The sequence below is a fragment of the Electrophorus electricus genome, chromosome 9 (genome assembly GCF_041902795.1).
Source record: "Electrophorus electricus isolate QZ-2024a chromosome 9, ASM4190279v1, whole genome shotgun sequence".
In the NCBI taxonomy this organism is placed as follows: Eukaryota; Metazoa; Chordata; class Actinopteri; order Gymnotiformes; family Gymnotidae; genus Electrophorus; species Electrophorus electricus.
The window spans coordinates 14254638-14270897 of NC_137505.1; the positions used below are offsets into that span (position 1 = coordinate 14254638).

Here is a 16260-nt window from a genome sequence, read left to right on the forward strand (position 1 = left end):
TCAATTAATCCATTAATGTCCCGGAACAGTGATAGTATAAAATTAAGTCACATTTTGAAAATGAACATCTTGAATACACACTGAAAATTCAAACAAAGGTTGTAGTCTTCATCTATTAATTGAACTGTGCAAGAATAATGAACAAACCAGAAAATAGCATTACACACTACTTCACCTTCAAGGTATTAAATGTGTTTCACCCTAAGGAAGCAATTTACAAAAACAGGCCCATCATTCAACAACTTTGTGAATCAGTGCTTTCACAATTCTCACACTCACCACAAGGTCTCATCACACACACACACACACACACACACACACACACACACACACACACACACACACACACACACACACACACACACACACACACACACACACGCATTCCCCAGCCATCTCCCATCATCTCCAGGGTTACCAAGCTTGGCTCTTACCAAGGGAATGAATAAGGGGGTACAGGAGCAGTGAACAGTGTGGGGGCTACGTTTCTATGGTTACATGACCTTTAACCACACAACCCTATTTCTGGGGAGAGCAAAAATATGTCAGTGAGCTGTTTGTATGTTTACCTGGGTCTTTGTGTGTGTGGTCAGCTCTAAAATAACAGCAGCAACTGTCATTGAAGAAGCTGTTGTGTGTGCCTGAGTAGGTACTAAACACATTCTTAAGAATAGTGACTCTTAATCCAATTCCTTTAATGAAGAACCACAACTTTCCTCACTTTCTATTTCTAAATGTCTGTCCCCTTCTCTATGATTGGCTGTATATGACGGGAACGCAAACTTGATTAGGAAGCCAAAAACACAGACCTCCTCTTTCTGCTGTGTCTATGTGCATGCACTTCTCACTCACCCACTTGTCAGGGATTGTTTACAAAACTGATAATACAGTCAAGGATACTATTTGTCGAGGGCAGACTCCCAACACATGCCACTCATCAATCTCAAATAGGGGCTCTTGGATTCTCTCACACACACACACACACACACACACACACACACACACACACACACACACACACACACACACACACACACACACACGCTTCTTACAGGAATTGTAAAAACAGTAGGCCTACATTTGAACAGAATAGAATGGGACCATAACCCCATACATTTTATGATAAAGTTTAAAATAAAAACTCATATATAAAAACATAACTCTCGAAGAAAATTAAGAGATCAGTCCAAATTAGTATCTCTGCGTTTGGCAATGATTTCAATTCCACAGTCTGTTGAATTCCACCACATGTACAGCTCTTTGTATTTAATGAGATTCTGATTAGGTAATCAAAGCTTATTTAACAAGCAGTGTGAAAGACTGGTGGAGAACACCTCAAGATGCATGAACAAGCTGCAATCAAAATCTGAGATATTCCACCAAATACTGATTTCTTAACTAATCCTAAATTAAAACATTAGTACCATAATCCTTAGTCCTTAACACTGATCTTAGACTATTTCATTCTTTTTTGAACCATAACATTAGCCATTATACAACAAAGGCCAAACTGGAGTCAGTGTAAAGGAGCCACTTCTACCAACATCTTAACAGATCAAAGTATAAATCCTTTCATATGTGTAAAAACCAACCCTGGCATCACTGAGCCATTTCAAGAGGTGAGGGACGAGCTTCACAGAATTTACACTACACAGAATGTGCCTCTTCATCGGTAATGACATGATATCAGACAACAAATATGTTCCTTTTTGTCCCCTGCAATGTTGACAGGAGTCAGTCCAGAACAGGGCTGCACAAATAAGTATACAGTAATGAGCAGTGAAGATGATATCTTGCCACAACACAATGGCAATCCCAGTAAGCCCTGCCTTATCCATTGTGCGTAAAGAGAGGCCAAACCTTTATTTTCTATTCTGTAGAACGCTTAAAGAAATAAAATAAACTCCTTCCACACTCTTTATTCTTTGCTCTCGCATAGTGTTAATTTATAAAATAAAGGATACAACATAGACATATGATGATATTAATGCAAAATACCCTCTTGGAGCCCATGTGCCTTGCAGGGGTCCCAGTGCAAAAGAACCTGAATTTGTTTAAGTCACCCATCCACACATTCCATAAGGCGAAGAGAGATGAAGACCACCATCTTGCCTCAAGTTGACATGGGCACATTATGGGTTCTCGAGCAAAATGGCACCTGTTGGATTGCCAGTTTGTCACTGATGGCGTGAGTGAGTATTAACATACATGTATTGGGCAAAGTGCTTGGGGGGGGGGTCCCTTTAGTGGGCAGATTCATTTCCTCAGCCATACATTTTCAGTCTCATTTTAGTTCCATTTCTTCATCTTCACTGACTAATTTTTTTTTTAAACTGTCACCTCAGTTCCCTTGTTCCAACTTTAGCTTTACCTGATAAAAAAAAACACCTCACATATCTGGACTTTCATTTGAATGCTTTTTATTCCAACTCGGTGCATGTGCTGAAGGTTCGTCTGTCCTGTCTCTTTCTTCTCAGTTGCAGACAATACAATATTTGCAGGTTTCTCCCAGGAGAAAGGCATGCTGGGATTCTAGTAAAGAGCTACACCGGATGTATGAAATGGCAGGAATGCCACACCCTTATTGTGTGTGTTCATGTTTCAAATGTGTAAGTAAAACTCTTTACAATGTCTCGTGTAATAAATCAGAATCCTGTAGAATGGATCTCGGGCTGAGCTGGTTCTGTTGGCCCTTCTTCGTTACCTAAACAGGTTGGAAAGATGACCATACAATTGTCACAGTCTGCAGGGGTAGTACACCATAAGCAACATAATTACATCAACTCCAAAATCAATACTAAACATTATTCAAATACATACATAAAATTCTTAAAGTTGAAATTAGGAATTGCTACAGGTTTGAAGGCCAGTTTTCAGTCTGGCAATAGCAAGACCCAAGATCTGCGGTGATGTTTTAATATTCAACTGTGTGCTCCATTTAAACTCAACCCCAAATTATCCCAGTGATTCCAGATTAGTTCTTTTTGTTTGGTACAATCAAAAAGAATTGTGCTACAGCATTAAACAGGTTTAGCCCCAGTATTTATAAATTGCTTCTTTGACACACTTACCATCGCTCGACCCAAGATAAATAGATGGTGCCCTGATAATGGAGGAAGACCCATGGATGGTGTCATCTGAACTGACTGACAGGTGACTTTTTTCTCACCATTGTGAGCAGTCTACACTGGTCTGCTTCAATCTCCTATGAAAATGAAAACAAGGAGTTAACCAGGATCTCACAAGTGCACAAAGCCATTCTTTTAAAACATAACATGAAAGTGCTAGCTAGCTGCAATGATAGTGTGTGTGTGTGTGTGTGTGTGTGTGTGTGTGTGTGTGTGTTGAGAGAGAGTGAGTAATATATCCACTTTACCCTAAGCTGATGCAGGTTTTTCATCAGTCCCTCCATTCTTTGAAAGATTCCATCCACATTTTTTATCATGCGCTGCCGTATGCTTGCTCGTGATTGGCAGGGCCTCGTTTCATGCCTCAGCATCTCCAGGTGTGAACGGCCTTTTGGTGACTGGCAAGGCATCTCCTGCCCTTCTTGCTGTGAGGACAATGATGTCACTTTCTGCTTCTGACTGGCAGCCTCTAAAGGATCCAAGGATCCAAGGATCAACAGTCTTAGTGTCCTGACTGGCAGAACACAAAGGGTGCAAAAAAGTTGGTAAATATCTGAGCCTGCTAAAATTCTATTTATAAAAACACCACCACCACCAGAAATATACTGTTTAACTATCATAGTGCAACAATGACTGTGTAACGGAGTGTAACAAATTCTTACCATCTTGAAAAGCAGCATCAGCCACTTTAGCTTGTCCTCCCACATAACCCTGCCCACCAGTATGCATGTAGGCTTCTGATTGGTCAGTTGGGATAGTAGGTGTGAGAACATTTTCATCATCACTCTGTGAATCTCTCTCTATAGAACCAGACTCTTCTGTTAGGGAGCCATCTAGGGACCAAAGGCATCAGCCATAAGTACAAAGAGAGCAAATCCTATGACATTGTATACAAACAAAAACAAACATGGGCTTACCTAGACGACCGACATGATTACCATGCAACCGTAGAACCGCAGACCTAGAGGAGATGTCAGGAGTCCAATCATTGTAAGTGCATCTTTGAAATTCTGCCTTCTCTTAACAGCATTACAGCAGCATTAGAAAACTTTCAAAATCCTGAGTACTTACGGAGCTGTTGATCCTTGCTCGGTGGCTTCAATGCCTCCAGAGGCCGAGGAGATGGTCTTTTCTAACAGGTTCTTCCATCTGTGGAAACATCGCTAAAGCCACCAGGTCCCAATTTCTACAACAGCACAATGTTGTTAAAATCATCTGAACATAAATGGCCTGACACCATAAATGTTATCACAAAACAGACACAGCAGTGCTGACTGGTTGACCTTGATGAGAAGATGGTGGGTCAGAGAGAGACAAAAAAACAAACTCACGTGTTTTTCTCAGAGGAAGTCCCAGCCACCAGCTCGTATATCTGTCTCTCTGATGTACTGATCACATACAAGGCCTTGTTATCTGATAGAGAAAAGCAGGCTGTCAAACAATGTATTCAAACTAACCCAAATGCAATTTGTAACTGGCTTCTTAATTTTTTAAAAATAAAATAAAGACATAGTTATTCCAGACCCATTCATCTATTCTGGCTATTCACAGCTGTAAGAATAACTACAAATATACCTGTAGCCACAGATCTGACAAGAGATGAATCCAAGCGAACAACGGGGCAAAAGGGGGTTTTGAGGTCCGTGTTCCTACCCCAAACCCCACCCAGTGAGCGCGCAGGACATCGCAAGATCAAACGGTCACCTGAACCCCTTTGGAGTAGCACCAACAGGTCTGAGAGAAGCAGAGCATGAATGTCTGAAACACACACACACACACACACACACACACACACAGAGTGAGAATGGACCTGTCAAGTAATCATTTGCAAGAGGAAAAACAAAAATGTGATTTGTTCAGCTGTGATGATCTCTTACCTATAGCTTTATCTTTACTAACTTTCCAAGTCAACGGTCCTTCGTGGATCATTTTCTTAGTGGTCAGGTCCAGATTCTACATAGAAAAAGAATATAGTTAATAATTCATACTCTGGATCAGGTGCTCCAAGACCAGAGAAGCTGTTTGGAAGGCAGATGGTGGATACATAGTAAGGCCGTACCTTGAACTGAGCAGCGACAGGACTGGCCTGCCTCTCCAGAGGGGACAAGTCTAGCCTGCGCTGATAACGGCTGAGCAGTCGCCGGTGCTCCGTCTCCCTGACGACCTCATTGACAGCTCGTAGTATCCCACGGCAGCACGCCTGTGCCCTCACCAATGTCTGCAGGTCTGGAGAACCAGCTGTTGTGGGGGCACATACTAGTGTTAATCCAGGAGAAAGGGTGTGTGTGCTTGCCTCCTTGGTAAACTGGTATGTGTGTGTATACTGAAGTGTTTTCATGGTTCAATACATTGTGTGTGAGTGTTTCTATACATGCCTTCTGTGTGTCTGATGATGTTATCCAGCAGCAAGGGGTATTTGGTGAGTCTCTGCATCTCAGACACTAGAAGGTCCTTTAATTGTAGTCGGCGGCAGTGAGGGCTGGCTTCACATTCCTAACACACACACACACACACACGAATGAGCCAAGGACATCTAAGTCCAAATGTGGATTCTGTTGACTGCAACACCAATTTATACCTAAAACAGCATCACTAGAAGTTATGTGCTGCAATAAAAGTCAAATATAAAAGACTGGATAGTCTCCAATTCAAAGTATGGGTCAACCAATTCACAACCCAGCCCACTAACAAATATGGCAGAAGCTCTAGTGTTTGTAGGTTTGTCCAAAGGCTTTATACCTCTAAAAAGTGTTACCTGTATAAGGTGCGCGAAACGCGGGTCTTTGCATTTATTTTTAATGAGCTCCAGTGCCTGACTCTGCTGACTGCACAGGTGAGACACCTGCTCCTGGAACTCCTCTCCTGCAGCGTCTTCAAACTATCACGCACACACACAAACACATGAGCTACTGACATATCAAGTAAAGCAACAAGTATATCCCACACTACACAGAACAACCCCTTCATTTTAGACAGCACCAAAAGATGATGTGAACTAGAAAGGGAGTAACACTAGCCAGCTCTCACTCTAGACACCATGATGTCTCCGATGCCTTGAACTATAGAAGAGTCCCTCAGCCTCTTCATGGACTCACACAGATTCGCTGAAACACAAATGCAACACCACAAAACAGAATCTGTTTAAGCGAGCCAGTGTATATGTGGTTTGTTAGAAAGTTGTGTCAGTGGGCAACAGAACTCTACTTGTGTCATGAAGGCCACCGCAGAAACAACATGTACAGCCTCCAGTCCATACCTGCTCACAGTAATGGCATGGTGCCGATAGCTGATATTGTTCTGTCATTAAATTCTCAGTTTGGGTGGGTTTTACACTTCTTTAATCTTGATTATGATTTAGACACCAAGTAGGCTTCAGAAATTTAGGTTTGAAAACACACTAAGACAAATGGAGCAGATTTACACGCACACACACACGCTCGCACACAGAGAGACTGACCATGAAGACTGTAGACCTGGGGCAGGTTGGGGAAGATACAGGAAAGTTCTTCGACGGTCAAAAGGTTCCTCATCTTCTGGAAGAACACCTGATCGAGAACCCTGAGAGTCCGCAAGTGAGATGCTTCCGTTGTGAACAGCTCTGAGGAAGAGGATATAGCAAAGTCACTACAATTTCTTACAAACGTTACACAATTCAGAATTCCACATTTTCATGAGTCAGGATAGAATTATCATATGTGCATAATAAATAGAATACTGTATGTTCAAAAGATTTAGTAGCTATTTAGTTTAAGTTAGATCAGTAAATAATTGTTTTCATTTTACATGTTAACTGTGTACTGGGAGTTGTGTTTTATAGTCAGTTGCTGTGCACCACATTTGCTGTTTTACCATATATGACAGCCTGCCGTTCGATCTCCCGGGAGCCGAGAGAGGCGAGTGTGTGCGGCTCCACTGTCTCCTGCCAGTTCTGACAGTGGACCGTGTCCTCTTCCAAAGGAGGTGCATCAGGCAACAACGCCAGTGGTGTATCCACACTCCTACAGGAAGGGAAGGAGGCATGGGGAAAGAGAGAAAGAGAGACAGAGCTTCAGCAGCAACTTACTAAGATAAATCAAGGTGACGGATATGGATGTTAAAGAACTGGACGGCAGGTGTGCATGTGTGCTCATTAGCATCAGACTAATGAGGTGTATATAGTTATAATTACATCTCAGTCATGCTCATGGATCTCTGCGTCCTGGTGCAAGGCGGTGACATACCTGTCCAGAGTAGATGCTGGAGGCCAGACATTCATGGCTCAGGAACCTCAGCAGCTCTTCCACTAGTGTGTCTACTGAAATATCTTGAATGTTGGATGATCTCTTTAGTGTTCGTTTCAGTATCTGTTCATTCAGCTGAAGAACACCTTTTCTGAACGGGTTATCAGACGCAACAATGGTCCTTAAAAATTCCACATTACCTATTATGATGTAATAAACCGAGGTGTGAGAGCTGCAGTAGTGATCTAAGCCAGTTAGCTAGCTAGCTATGTTCTTGTCCAGACACTTTAATGCCTCATGGCTGGTGCAATGACACAATATTCAACATTTCCCTCTGATTCTACTTTTAATTATGTGACATTAGCTAAGCAACTATAAAGCTACTCTTGTCCAAAAATGCTAGTGTCGTTAGACATATCAAAACGTATCAAACATAGCTTTAGCTAGGCTAGCTAATCAGACCTTCTATGAAACAATCACAACTTAGTAAATTCATAGTTGTTAATCACAGTAAAGTGTTTTTTCTTTTTGTTGTTTAAAAAGAGTTACCTTGTTACCTTGCTAGCTAACAGTTAGCTAGTAACAATGCCTTCAAAAGTAGTTCTCCACTGATACAAGATACCTAAGAGAAGTTTGGCTTGGAATGTGACTGATTGAAAAACAAAAATACATCACAAATAGCGTTATGCAATAATACCTAAAGTGCATGCATCAAATACAAACAGTCCCCAATGCAAACCTCTTTTACAAGGCAGCTATTTAGCATCTGCTACTTCTGCAAAACAAACCCAGTCTTGCATGTTAGTGTTAGCTATCCAGCTAGCTAGGCATTGCTCCAGGACAGGTTTTAGTATAGCCAAAATAATTTGATTGCCTGTTAATTTTTTTAAAAAGTTGATGTAGAGATGTGACATTTTACTAAGCGTGCCCTGATAAAAAGCTAATAAAATAGCTAAGGGCCAGATTCTGTTATATCATTAGTTAGTGTCATGTCCGTTGATGCAGGAAAGAAGAGACAGGAAACAGTGTGTTACCCTGTGGCCTTTTATTAATGCAGAGCTCTGGAGATGTCACTTCACAACACAGTGCGAGTGAGATCTAAAGCATAACTTTGCAACAGACAGACTTATATTTCTCTCGCCTTGTGCCACTTCTGCTTTTGTGTTTTTCCATCTCAGCCGTCACCTCTGTTTGACCGTCTCGTACACATGTCTTCTTGCATAATCACACATATGCACGTCTAGGGCATTTCCTGTTATGTCTGGACATACAGTAATTATTTTATTTATTCAAGCATTAGTCCTATTCCATTCTGCACATTATTCTCTACTAGTGTAAGCTTAGCATTCATTTCATTTCTGAAACTCCACAATTCCCCCTTTTGATCTCTACAAAGAGATCACCAATCACACTCCTTTATTCTGGCATCTCCTGTCTCTACGTCCCTTTCCCCCTGTATCAGTGGCATCATCGTGGTACCCTCATGCACATCTTTCCTTTCTATCATAGCTGAAATTAGTCTAACCATTAACGCCCTAATACATGGAATACAGCAGCACCCGCATGTCACAGCAATTCCCGTGAATGTGGCTAATGAAACCATCAATGACACAATTAAGTCTTTCCACTGACCGACCCGGCTCACCATTCAGGATTCCAACTGGTTGTTTATGCCTGAATTCTCATGCATTTCCTCTGATAGGGTCTTCAAACCATCCAATGCTCTACTAACTGACCCTTCCGGAGCGGTATTATTAGCAATGAATGTACAACACACATCCTCAAGCATAGCGCAGACACCCCCCTTTTCCGCCAACAACATGTCTAATGCCATACGATTTTGCACCGCCATCAGTGAGGTTGGTCCCAGCTGATCTCTAAGTCCTTCCACTGCATCCCTAGTCAGGTTGGCTAGCCTGAGGACATTATAATGTACATAGTTAATCCGATCCACATTTTTATTTGGAGTAATGGGGAATAATGCAGAAAGTATCGGAATATTCTCAAATCCCCCTGCTATCTGGTCTGCTAACTTATATCTGTCCGGAACTCCGCGAGGTATTCCTATTGCATCTATGTATGTGGGGGTATTCCTTGTTAAATCAAAATGGTATGCCTCTCGCTACTGTCTTGCTGCATCAGTTACCGGGTCCCTGTGTAGTTTTTTGCCTATCAGTAATAAAGGAGCTGCTAACCTGACCATGGCGCATGTCCCCTCCGAGTTCTCTGGCATGTTAACAACCAAAGTCATCCTTCCACAATAATCATACAATCCTGCTCGTGCCCATGAACCCACAGACTCGTTCCCAGTGACCGTGCGGTTACACCATTCCGCCGGGATGTGCCCCAAGCGTACTTGAGGTGTGCTTGAACTTCTAACGAAGCACGTGTAGTTCCCCTCCCCCTTTTCGGGTGAAAATAGTCCTATCCTGGTTCTGTTACTGATGGGGGGGAAAATAACGCTCAAAGTGTCACAATTCTTAGGGTTTCTTTCCTTAGTCAGGCCAATCATGCACGCATAACCCTTGGGGTCTTTTTGTGGGAATAGGGGTGCCGGGGTGGTTATAAGTCTGGGTCTTGCGGCTGCACATGCTACACATCCACCAATCTCTACCCCCATTCTTCTTCACCGTCTTGTTGTTAATGTTTTAATCCTTTCCTACTGCCATGCTATTATTTAACCCAAGCGTGACCAAACTGTAAATGGAAACACACAACACAATACACCAACAAATAATCAAACAACACAATTGTCCAGAAGTCATCACTGGTGTTCTGTTCTTCTTACTTCGGGGTCTAAGGGTGGACTACCTTGACCCTTTTGCTCCCGGGGATTATTCTGCCCCTTCCGGGTCAGGTGAGTTAGGTGATGTTTCAGCAAGGTCCCTCGCTGTCTCTTGCAGACTCCTCTGCGGTGACTCTGCGGCGGCGCACTGGCTCAGATGAAACCACGTTTCCCCTGTACCGTTCTGGCGTACGGCGTGGCTGGTTCTTTCTGTCACCTGGAATGGACCTGTCCACCTCGGCTCACTCCATTTTCTCTTGATGACTCTCAGCAGCCCCCAGTCCGTAACGGGTATCGTCTGGGTTTGTCTGCTCCCCGTCCGGTCCCCCTCCTGCGTGGAGAAAGCTGAAACGATACTTTGCAATTCATTAAAGTATGATGTGTGTGTGAGATGTTTTTCTTTTCTCATTTATTGCCAAAGGTAAGGCATCAACCCAATTTAATTTTGTCTGTGCACAGATTTTGGCCACTTTGTTTTTCGCATTTAGATTCATCCTTTCCACCTTACCTTGAGACTGAGGATGATACACTGCCCCAAATGAATGTTTCAGACCCAGCATTTTCTCTAACTCCTGCAAATTGCGCGCTGTAAAATGAGTGCCATTATCTGATCTCACCTTTCTCTGAAACCCATGGTGAGGAATGTACTGGTTCACCAGGAACTTTACCACTGAAGCACTGTCTTCCCGTTTTGTTGGCCACGCTTCCGACCACCCTGTGTAGTTGTCTACGCACATCAATTCGTACGTGTACCCCTGTGCTGAGTCCACCATGTCTGTGTAGTCAATTACTATCTCTTCCCCTGGTGTTAATGACAACGGATACTTACCGGGTGCCACCTTAATTGTAGGTTTGGGATTGTACTGTTGACATACTCTACATGTCCCCTGCACTTTATGATAGCTACTCTTTCTGGTCCCTGCAAGGCCTTTGCCAGCTCCCTCATTTCTGCCTCATGTTTAATTGGTTTGTTTCCCGCTGTCCTAAACCCTGCTCTCATCCATTGTCTTAGCTCCACATGTGCTGCCCCTACCGTGTAAGCAGAGTCAGTATAAATATTCACTTCCTTACCCTTTGCTAACTTCAAGGCCTCCACTACTGCCATTACCTCAGCTCGCTGTGCTGATTGCTAACCTTTCAGCCTTTCTGCTTTCACCGTCCAAAATTCATCTACTTCTCCCTGTGTTTCTGCCACCACTGCATACCCTGCTTTTATATCCCCATCTGGTCCTCTAAATCCACACCCATCAGTGAACATGTTCCCTGCTCCTGGAATTGGTTCTCCTTCTAGGTCTGGTCTCACCTTCTCCTGCTTTTTGACTTCCTGTTCGCACTGATGAGGCTCTCCTCCTCCCATCATGTCTGCCATGTTGATTCCTTCATGTGTGTATGTGATGTGTGGTGCTTCCAAAATTTTGCTGATCCTCTGTTGCCTTAGTGCTGTCAAGGTGAAGGCTTGTGAGTTCACGTATGCTATTACACTGTGTGTGGTTAGTACCGTGATTGGATGTCCCATTACCAGATGCGTTGTTTTCTGTATGGCTTTAGCCACTCCTGCTGCATGTTGGGTGTCTTTTTTCCATGTTGTCAAGCTGTGTGCTCACATGCATGAGTACTTGTCTCTCTCCCCCTTTTCTTAGCTCACAATCTGATTTAAGTTTTCCAGTGCAAAATACAATCCTTGCTGTCGCGTAGGAGCCCAAACCAGGCGAAACTCTCTCTCCTGGGGGCTACGTGTCGACATACAAGCCGACAGCAGGGCCCAAACTTCGGGAATTAAACCTTAACAAGCTTGCCTGTCTAGCTAACTCAACCAGCGAGTAGGCTTAGTTAAAATAACAGCTTTAGTGAGCAAGGCTCCGATGAAAAACGCAAGTTATGATGGCCATTCACACTCCAGACACATTTTTTCGGAACTCAACAACGACTCCTAAGTTCTTTCAAACTTCTCAGTAAGGAATTCAAATCTGAAAAAGTACGTTCAAGAATAGTTTTGAGATGTCATTCACCATCAGGTGTTGGAGCAGACCCTGGTGACCCTGCCAGACCCCGGCAGAGCAGACCTCGGTGCCGCTGCCTTTTTACCTCCCCGAGACTTAGGCATAGGTCCTCGCCCTAGGGGGAGGAATGTCCTCCTCTGTTGATGATGCCATCTCTCCACCAGTCACCCAGGGCTGCTTGCTGACTCCAGAGCGCCTAGATTCCCCTGAGGTACCTCCTCCACCTCCATCGACGGGTCCTCCTCATGATCCGACCCCAAGTCTGACTCTAGGGTGACGTTACGGCACTCCCCTCGCTCGCCATACTCCGCATATCCCTCTGTAAGGTCCATGTAGGACTCTGCGGATTCCACCTCCAAGTACCTGTCCTCATAAATAGGTAGGTCTCCGTAGTACCCAGCAGGTCCCTGCTCTGTTGTGATCCCATGGAGCGAAGACAGGATGAGTGATGGCCTCACCCTGGTACAGGAAAAGTCCGCGGTGTCCGACTCCGAGGACTGGAAATAGTTATACCAGTCATTATGGTCAGACGTAATCCCGTGTGACTCCTCCACCTCTGCCCCCAGACCACGCTCTTCTGCAGCAGGAGTCAGGAGGGTACCCAAGAGCACGGAGGGATTGCAGGCACTATTTGGGGAAGTGCGTCTTTTCCCCTTCTTCCCCTTCTTCTTGCCCTTCCCAGGCATCCTTCTTTGGTTGGTGTTTCTGTGATGATTCGAGGCTAACAGTATGTGGAGTAGGGGCACGTTCAAACACACATTTTTATTTAACACAGACGACACATCTAACACCGCACACCTCACTAAACACCGTTCAAACACCAACAACACGTACTACAACACAAGAGACATATATACACACACACGAGGATTACACATAATACAGAACAGGTGGACGACACGAAAGGGCGCGGCGACATGGACGAACACACACACGTACACACCAAGACGTTTGAGGAGGGGCGGGGCTGCAACGTGACATAACCAAATCTAATAAGGCACCCTATGCATAGTTTTTTTTTCTTTCTTTAATCACTGTTGTCATCTTTTAAAGGTTAAACAACATTAATAATTTTTACACCATTTAATTGATTAGATACAAAACAATATACCTGCAAGTGCATCAGTGACGTCAAAGTGAACAGGAACTTCTAGACCTCCAGTGGAGCACCAGTACCAGCCAGCATCAGTCTTCTTCAGTCCAGTCATCAACACCGTGAAGGTGCCTTTCCCATCATCACTGATCTGCACTGCTGAATTCTGGGATGTGTTGGTCCTCCCCACTGTGTAGCAGGTCCAGTCTATAGATCTGCACCACTTCTTCGCCTCTTTCTTATATGCAGCGCTGTAGAGACACTGGACACTGACGCTGCTCCCCTCCTCTCCACTCACTCTGCTCTTGGTCACAGACACAGCAGGAGCTGGAAACAAAGAAAGGCACTTTTGTATGAATATGTATGGATGAAATATATGCAATATGAGAAATGTCACTAAACTGAATATTCAATATTCATAAAGAATTTGTAATACCTGATTTCACAGTGATATATAGCTGTGTTTTGACATCTGGTTGAAATATTCCTGAAATCTCCACTGCACACCAATATGCTCCAGTGTTTCTCTCCTGTAGATCCCTCACAGTGACAGTAAAGAGACTCTGAGCTGGGTTATCAGTTACTGTCACTTTCTTGTTTGTATTGTTGGCATATGCCATAATCGTGCAGTAATTGAATGCTGTTACACGCTCACAGCACCAGTATTTCTTATGTTGTTTATATTTCAGATGTTGACAGATGCTCCACTCTGAAGACTTAACTGCTTCTGTGACCAATTCCATTTCTCAGTGCCTGCATATACAACCCAGCACCACTGTTACTGGAACACAAGAATTCTTGTTTCTGCTAAGGAATTAAAAAATGCTACATATGAAAAAAAAAAAAAAAACTAACAATGTATATATTGTAGTATTGCATAGAAAATAACTTACATCAAATGATGAAAACGAAAATGAAATGCCAATTCATGTTGAATAAAGTGAGAAGCTTATTTGAGAAGCCTCCTCACATATCTTTAGTCTTGTTGCCACTGTGGTTGAAGCAATCCAAACAGTTCCTGTTTGCTAAGTTTAAAGTCATGCTGTCACAGTGCGCTGGGCGCCCAGCAAGAGGGACAGGCCCACTGTAGTGGTTTGACACACTAATCAGTCCCATTAAATCATCTCAAATATTGAAATCACAATCTTTCATTTTTAACAAAGAAAGTAACATTAATGATTTGATCCCTGAAAGATTTAAATTACAGTCATTTGTTTGAGGATATTGGCAACAAGCACAATCTGAATGATATCAAGACAGACAACTTGGTGAGAATAAATGATACATTTATTAACGCAACTACTCTAAATCACAAACAATAGCATAAACAATCTGTATATTTACAGAAAAACAAGCTAAAATATAGCGAGCATGTGTTTATGTGTGTGAGTATGTAAAAGGAGAGGAGAGCGAATGCTTTCATGCAGGTCGGTACACGCTCGCGAGAGCGAGAAGGAGGCGGACATGCTATTGTGCCAGCAATAAAATGGTGCAGAATTTAAACAGCAATGTGACTGTATGTTAATGAGCTCAGCTGGCTTGTTCTCACATGATGTTAGAACAAAGGGTAATGGCAGGTTTACTAACTGAACAATAAGGTCAATGTGTCTGTGCCTATTGAAGTGACATGATGATACCTATGTTTGCTAGTAAAAAGCAAGACATAGAGAGATTGTATGCAAAGAGGAAAAAGAACTTCCAGTCTGTACAAATATTACTTAAGATTATCCAAACAAAATGGTATGTACACCAAGCCCAAATACTTTCAAGAAAGTACTAGGATCTTGATTAAACTTTACTGTTTAATTCAAGCAGTGGCAGCTGTTACTTGAGTTACTTGAGTTATAATCAGAAGGTTGTTGGATCAAGGTCCACTGTTGGGCATCGGAGCAAGGCCCTCAATTGCTCAAGTTGTACTCAGTTGCTTTGGATAAAAGCATCAGCTAAATGTAACCTATATACTTTTGCCCAGATATGCCCGACTATAAACTATGCCCAGATGTAAAAGTCTCACATGTTGATGATTTTTGGTGATTATCTCAGTTGGTCATCCTCACTCAGTTTGTCTACAATTAGGAGGGAATTTCCACCCCTGGTTTCTTGTTGATAAAATGTGACGTCGTCAAGGTATGCTGGGAATATGAGTTCCATCCGCAGTTTAACAGGAGGGAACTGACCGCATTTGCAAGCTTGCTTGAAGAAATTTGGTGAACCTGTTGCTGTGGTAATGTTGATCAGATTTCTGTCTGTAAGCGTGTGTCTATCTCAGGTGTATCTAAGAATCCAGATCCGGTGCCAGGTTTCCTCACCTTTTCTGAACTTGACTCTGCTCTGTTCCTCCCCAGGTCTACCTGCCTGCTGGCCACTCCTGGCCACTCCTATATAAAGGCCCCTCCCGAAGGCAGAAGAGGAGGGAGGCAGTGAGGCTGTTGGAGGCAGTGAGGCAGTTGGCGGCAGCGGGGGTGGCGGCAGTGGCAGCTAGTTCAGCAGTCGGTTTTGGCTTGTTTGTAATTGTATCATTTGTGTGTATGACCTTCTTTTCCCTGCTTGGACCTCAATTTTCTTTCGCTGGTGTGTGTCTTATTTATTGTTTTGGCCTGGGTCACTTCAGAAGAAATTGCACCAGTGTGTTTATTTGTAACTTCTGTATTATACAACAATACACTAAAAAGAGTCTACCATTTGTGCTTATGTTTCTTTCTGTTACTCTTTAACAGTTGCATGTTCCATTCCTTTAGCCGTTTATCATTCTTTTTCCTTGGTACGGTGCCATAGCCTAGACGGGGTGGTAACAAGACGTTAGTCTAGATTCCACCATCTCTTGGATCAATTAAATGGAGAAATATGATTCTCAGCTGTTTGCTGTTAACTGTCCACATGGTGCTGAGTGAAGAAAGTATCTGAGAGAGAGATGACAAAGCCCCTCTTTTAGGTCTAACCTTGATGGAGGAAAAACCAGGGAGAGAGTAAAGGTCTGTTGATCAGGGTATTTAAGACACCTGAATTCCACCTGCTTTTAGGCACACCCTCTTTC

At 43.2% G+C, this 16260-nt stretch overlaps 2 protein-coding genes across 2 annotated transcripts in view; both read right to left on the reverse strand.

The window, feature by feature from the left end:
• LOC145659203 (homeodomain-interacting protein kinase 2-like) overlaps positions 1 to 12237 on the reverse strand; it is a 98666-nt gene extending 86429 nt beyond the window's left edge. Inside the window, exon 1 of the mRNA XM_081720348.1 lies at positions 12197 to 12237. Coding sequence (XP_081576474.1) covers positions 12197 to 12237 — 41 coding nt within the window. The remainder of the gene's footprint in view (positions 1 to 12196) is intronic.
• Positions 12238 to 12297: 60 nt separating this feature from the next.
• LOC145659204 (polymeric immunoglobulin receptor-like) lies at positions 12298 to 13969 on the reverse strand. The gene is made up of 3 exons (XM_081720349.1): positions 13663 to 13969; positions 13245 to 13553; positions 12298 to 12710 (listed from the first exon to the last, which is right to left on the reverse strand). Exons 1-3 carry the CDS (start codon positions 13967 to 13969, stop codon positions 12298 to 12300), a joined length of 1029 nt encoding a protein of 342 aa, XP_081576475.1.
• Positions 13970 to 16260: the final 2291 nt, after the last annotated feature.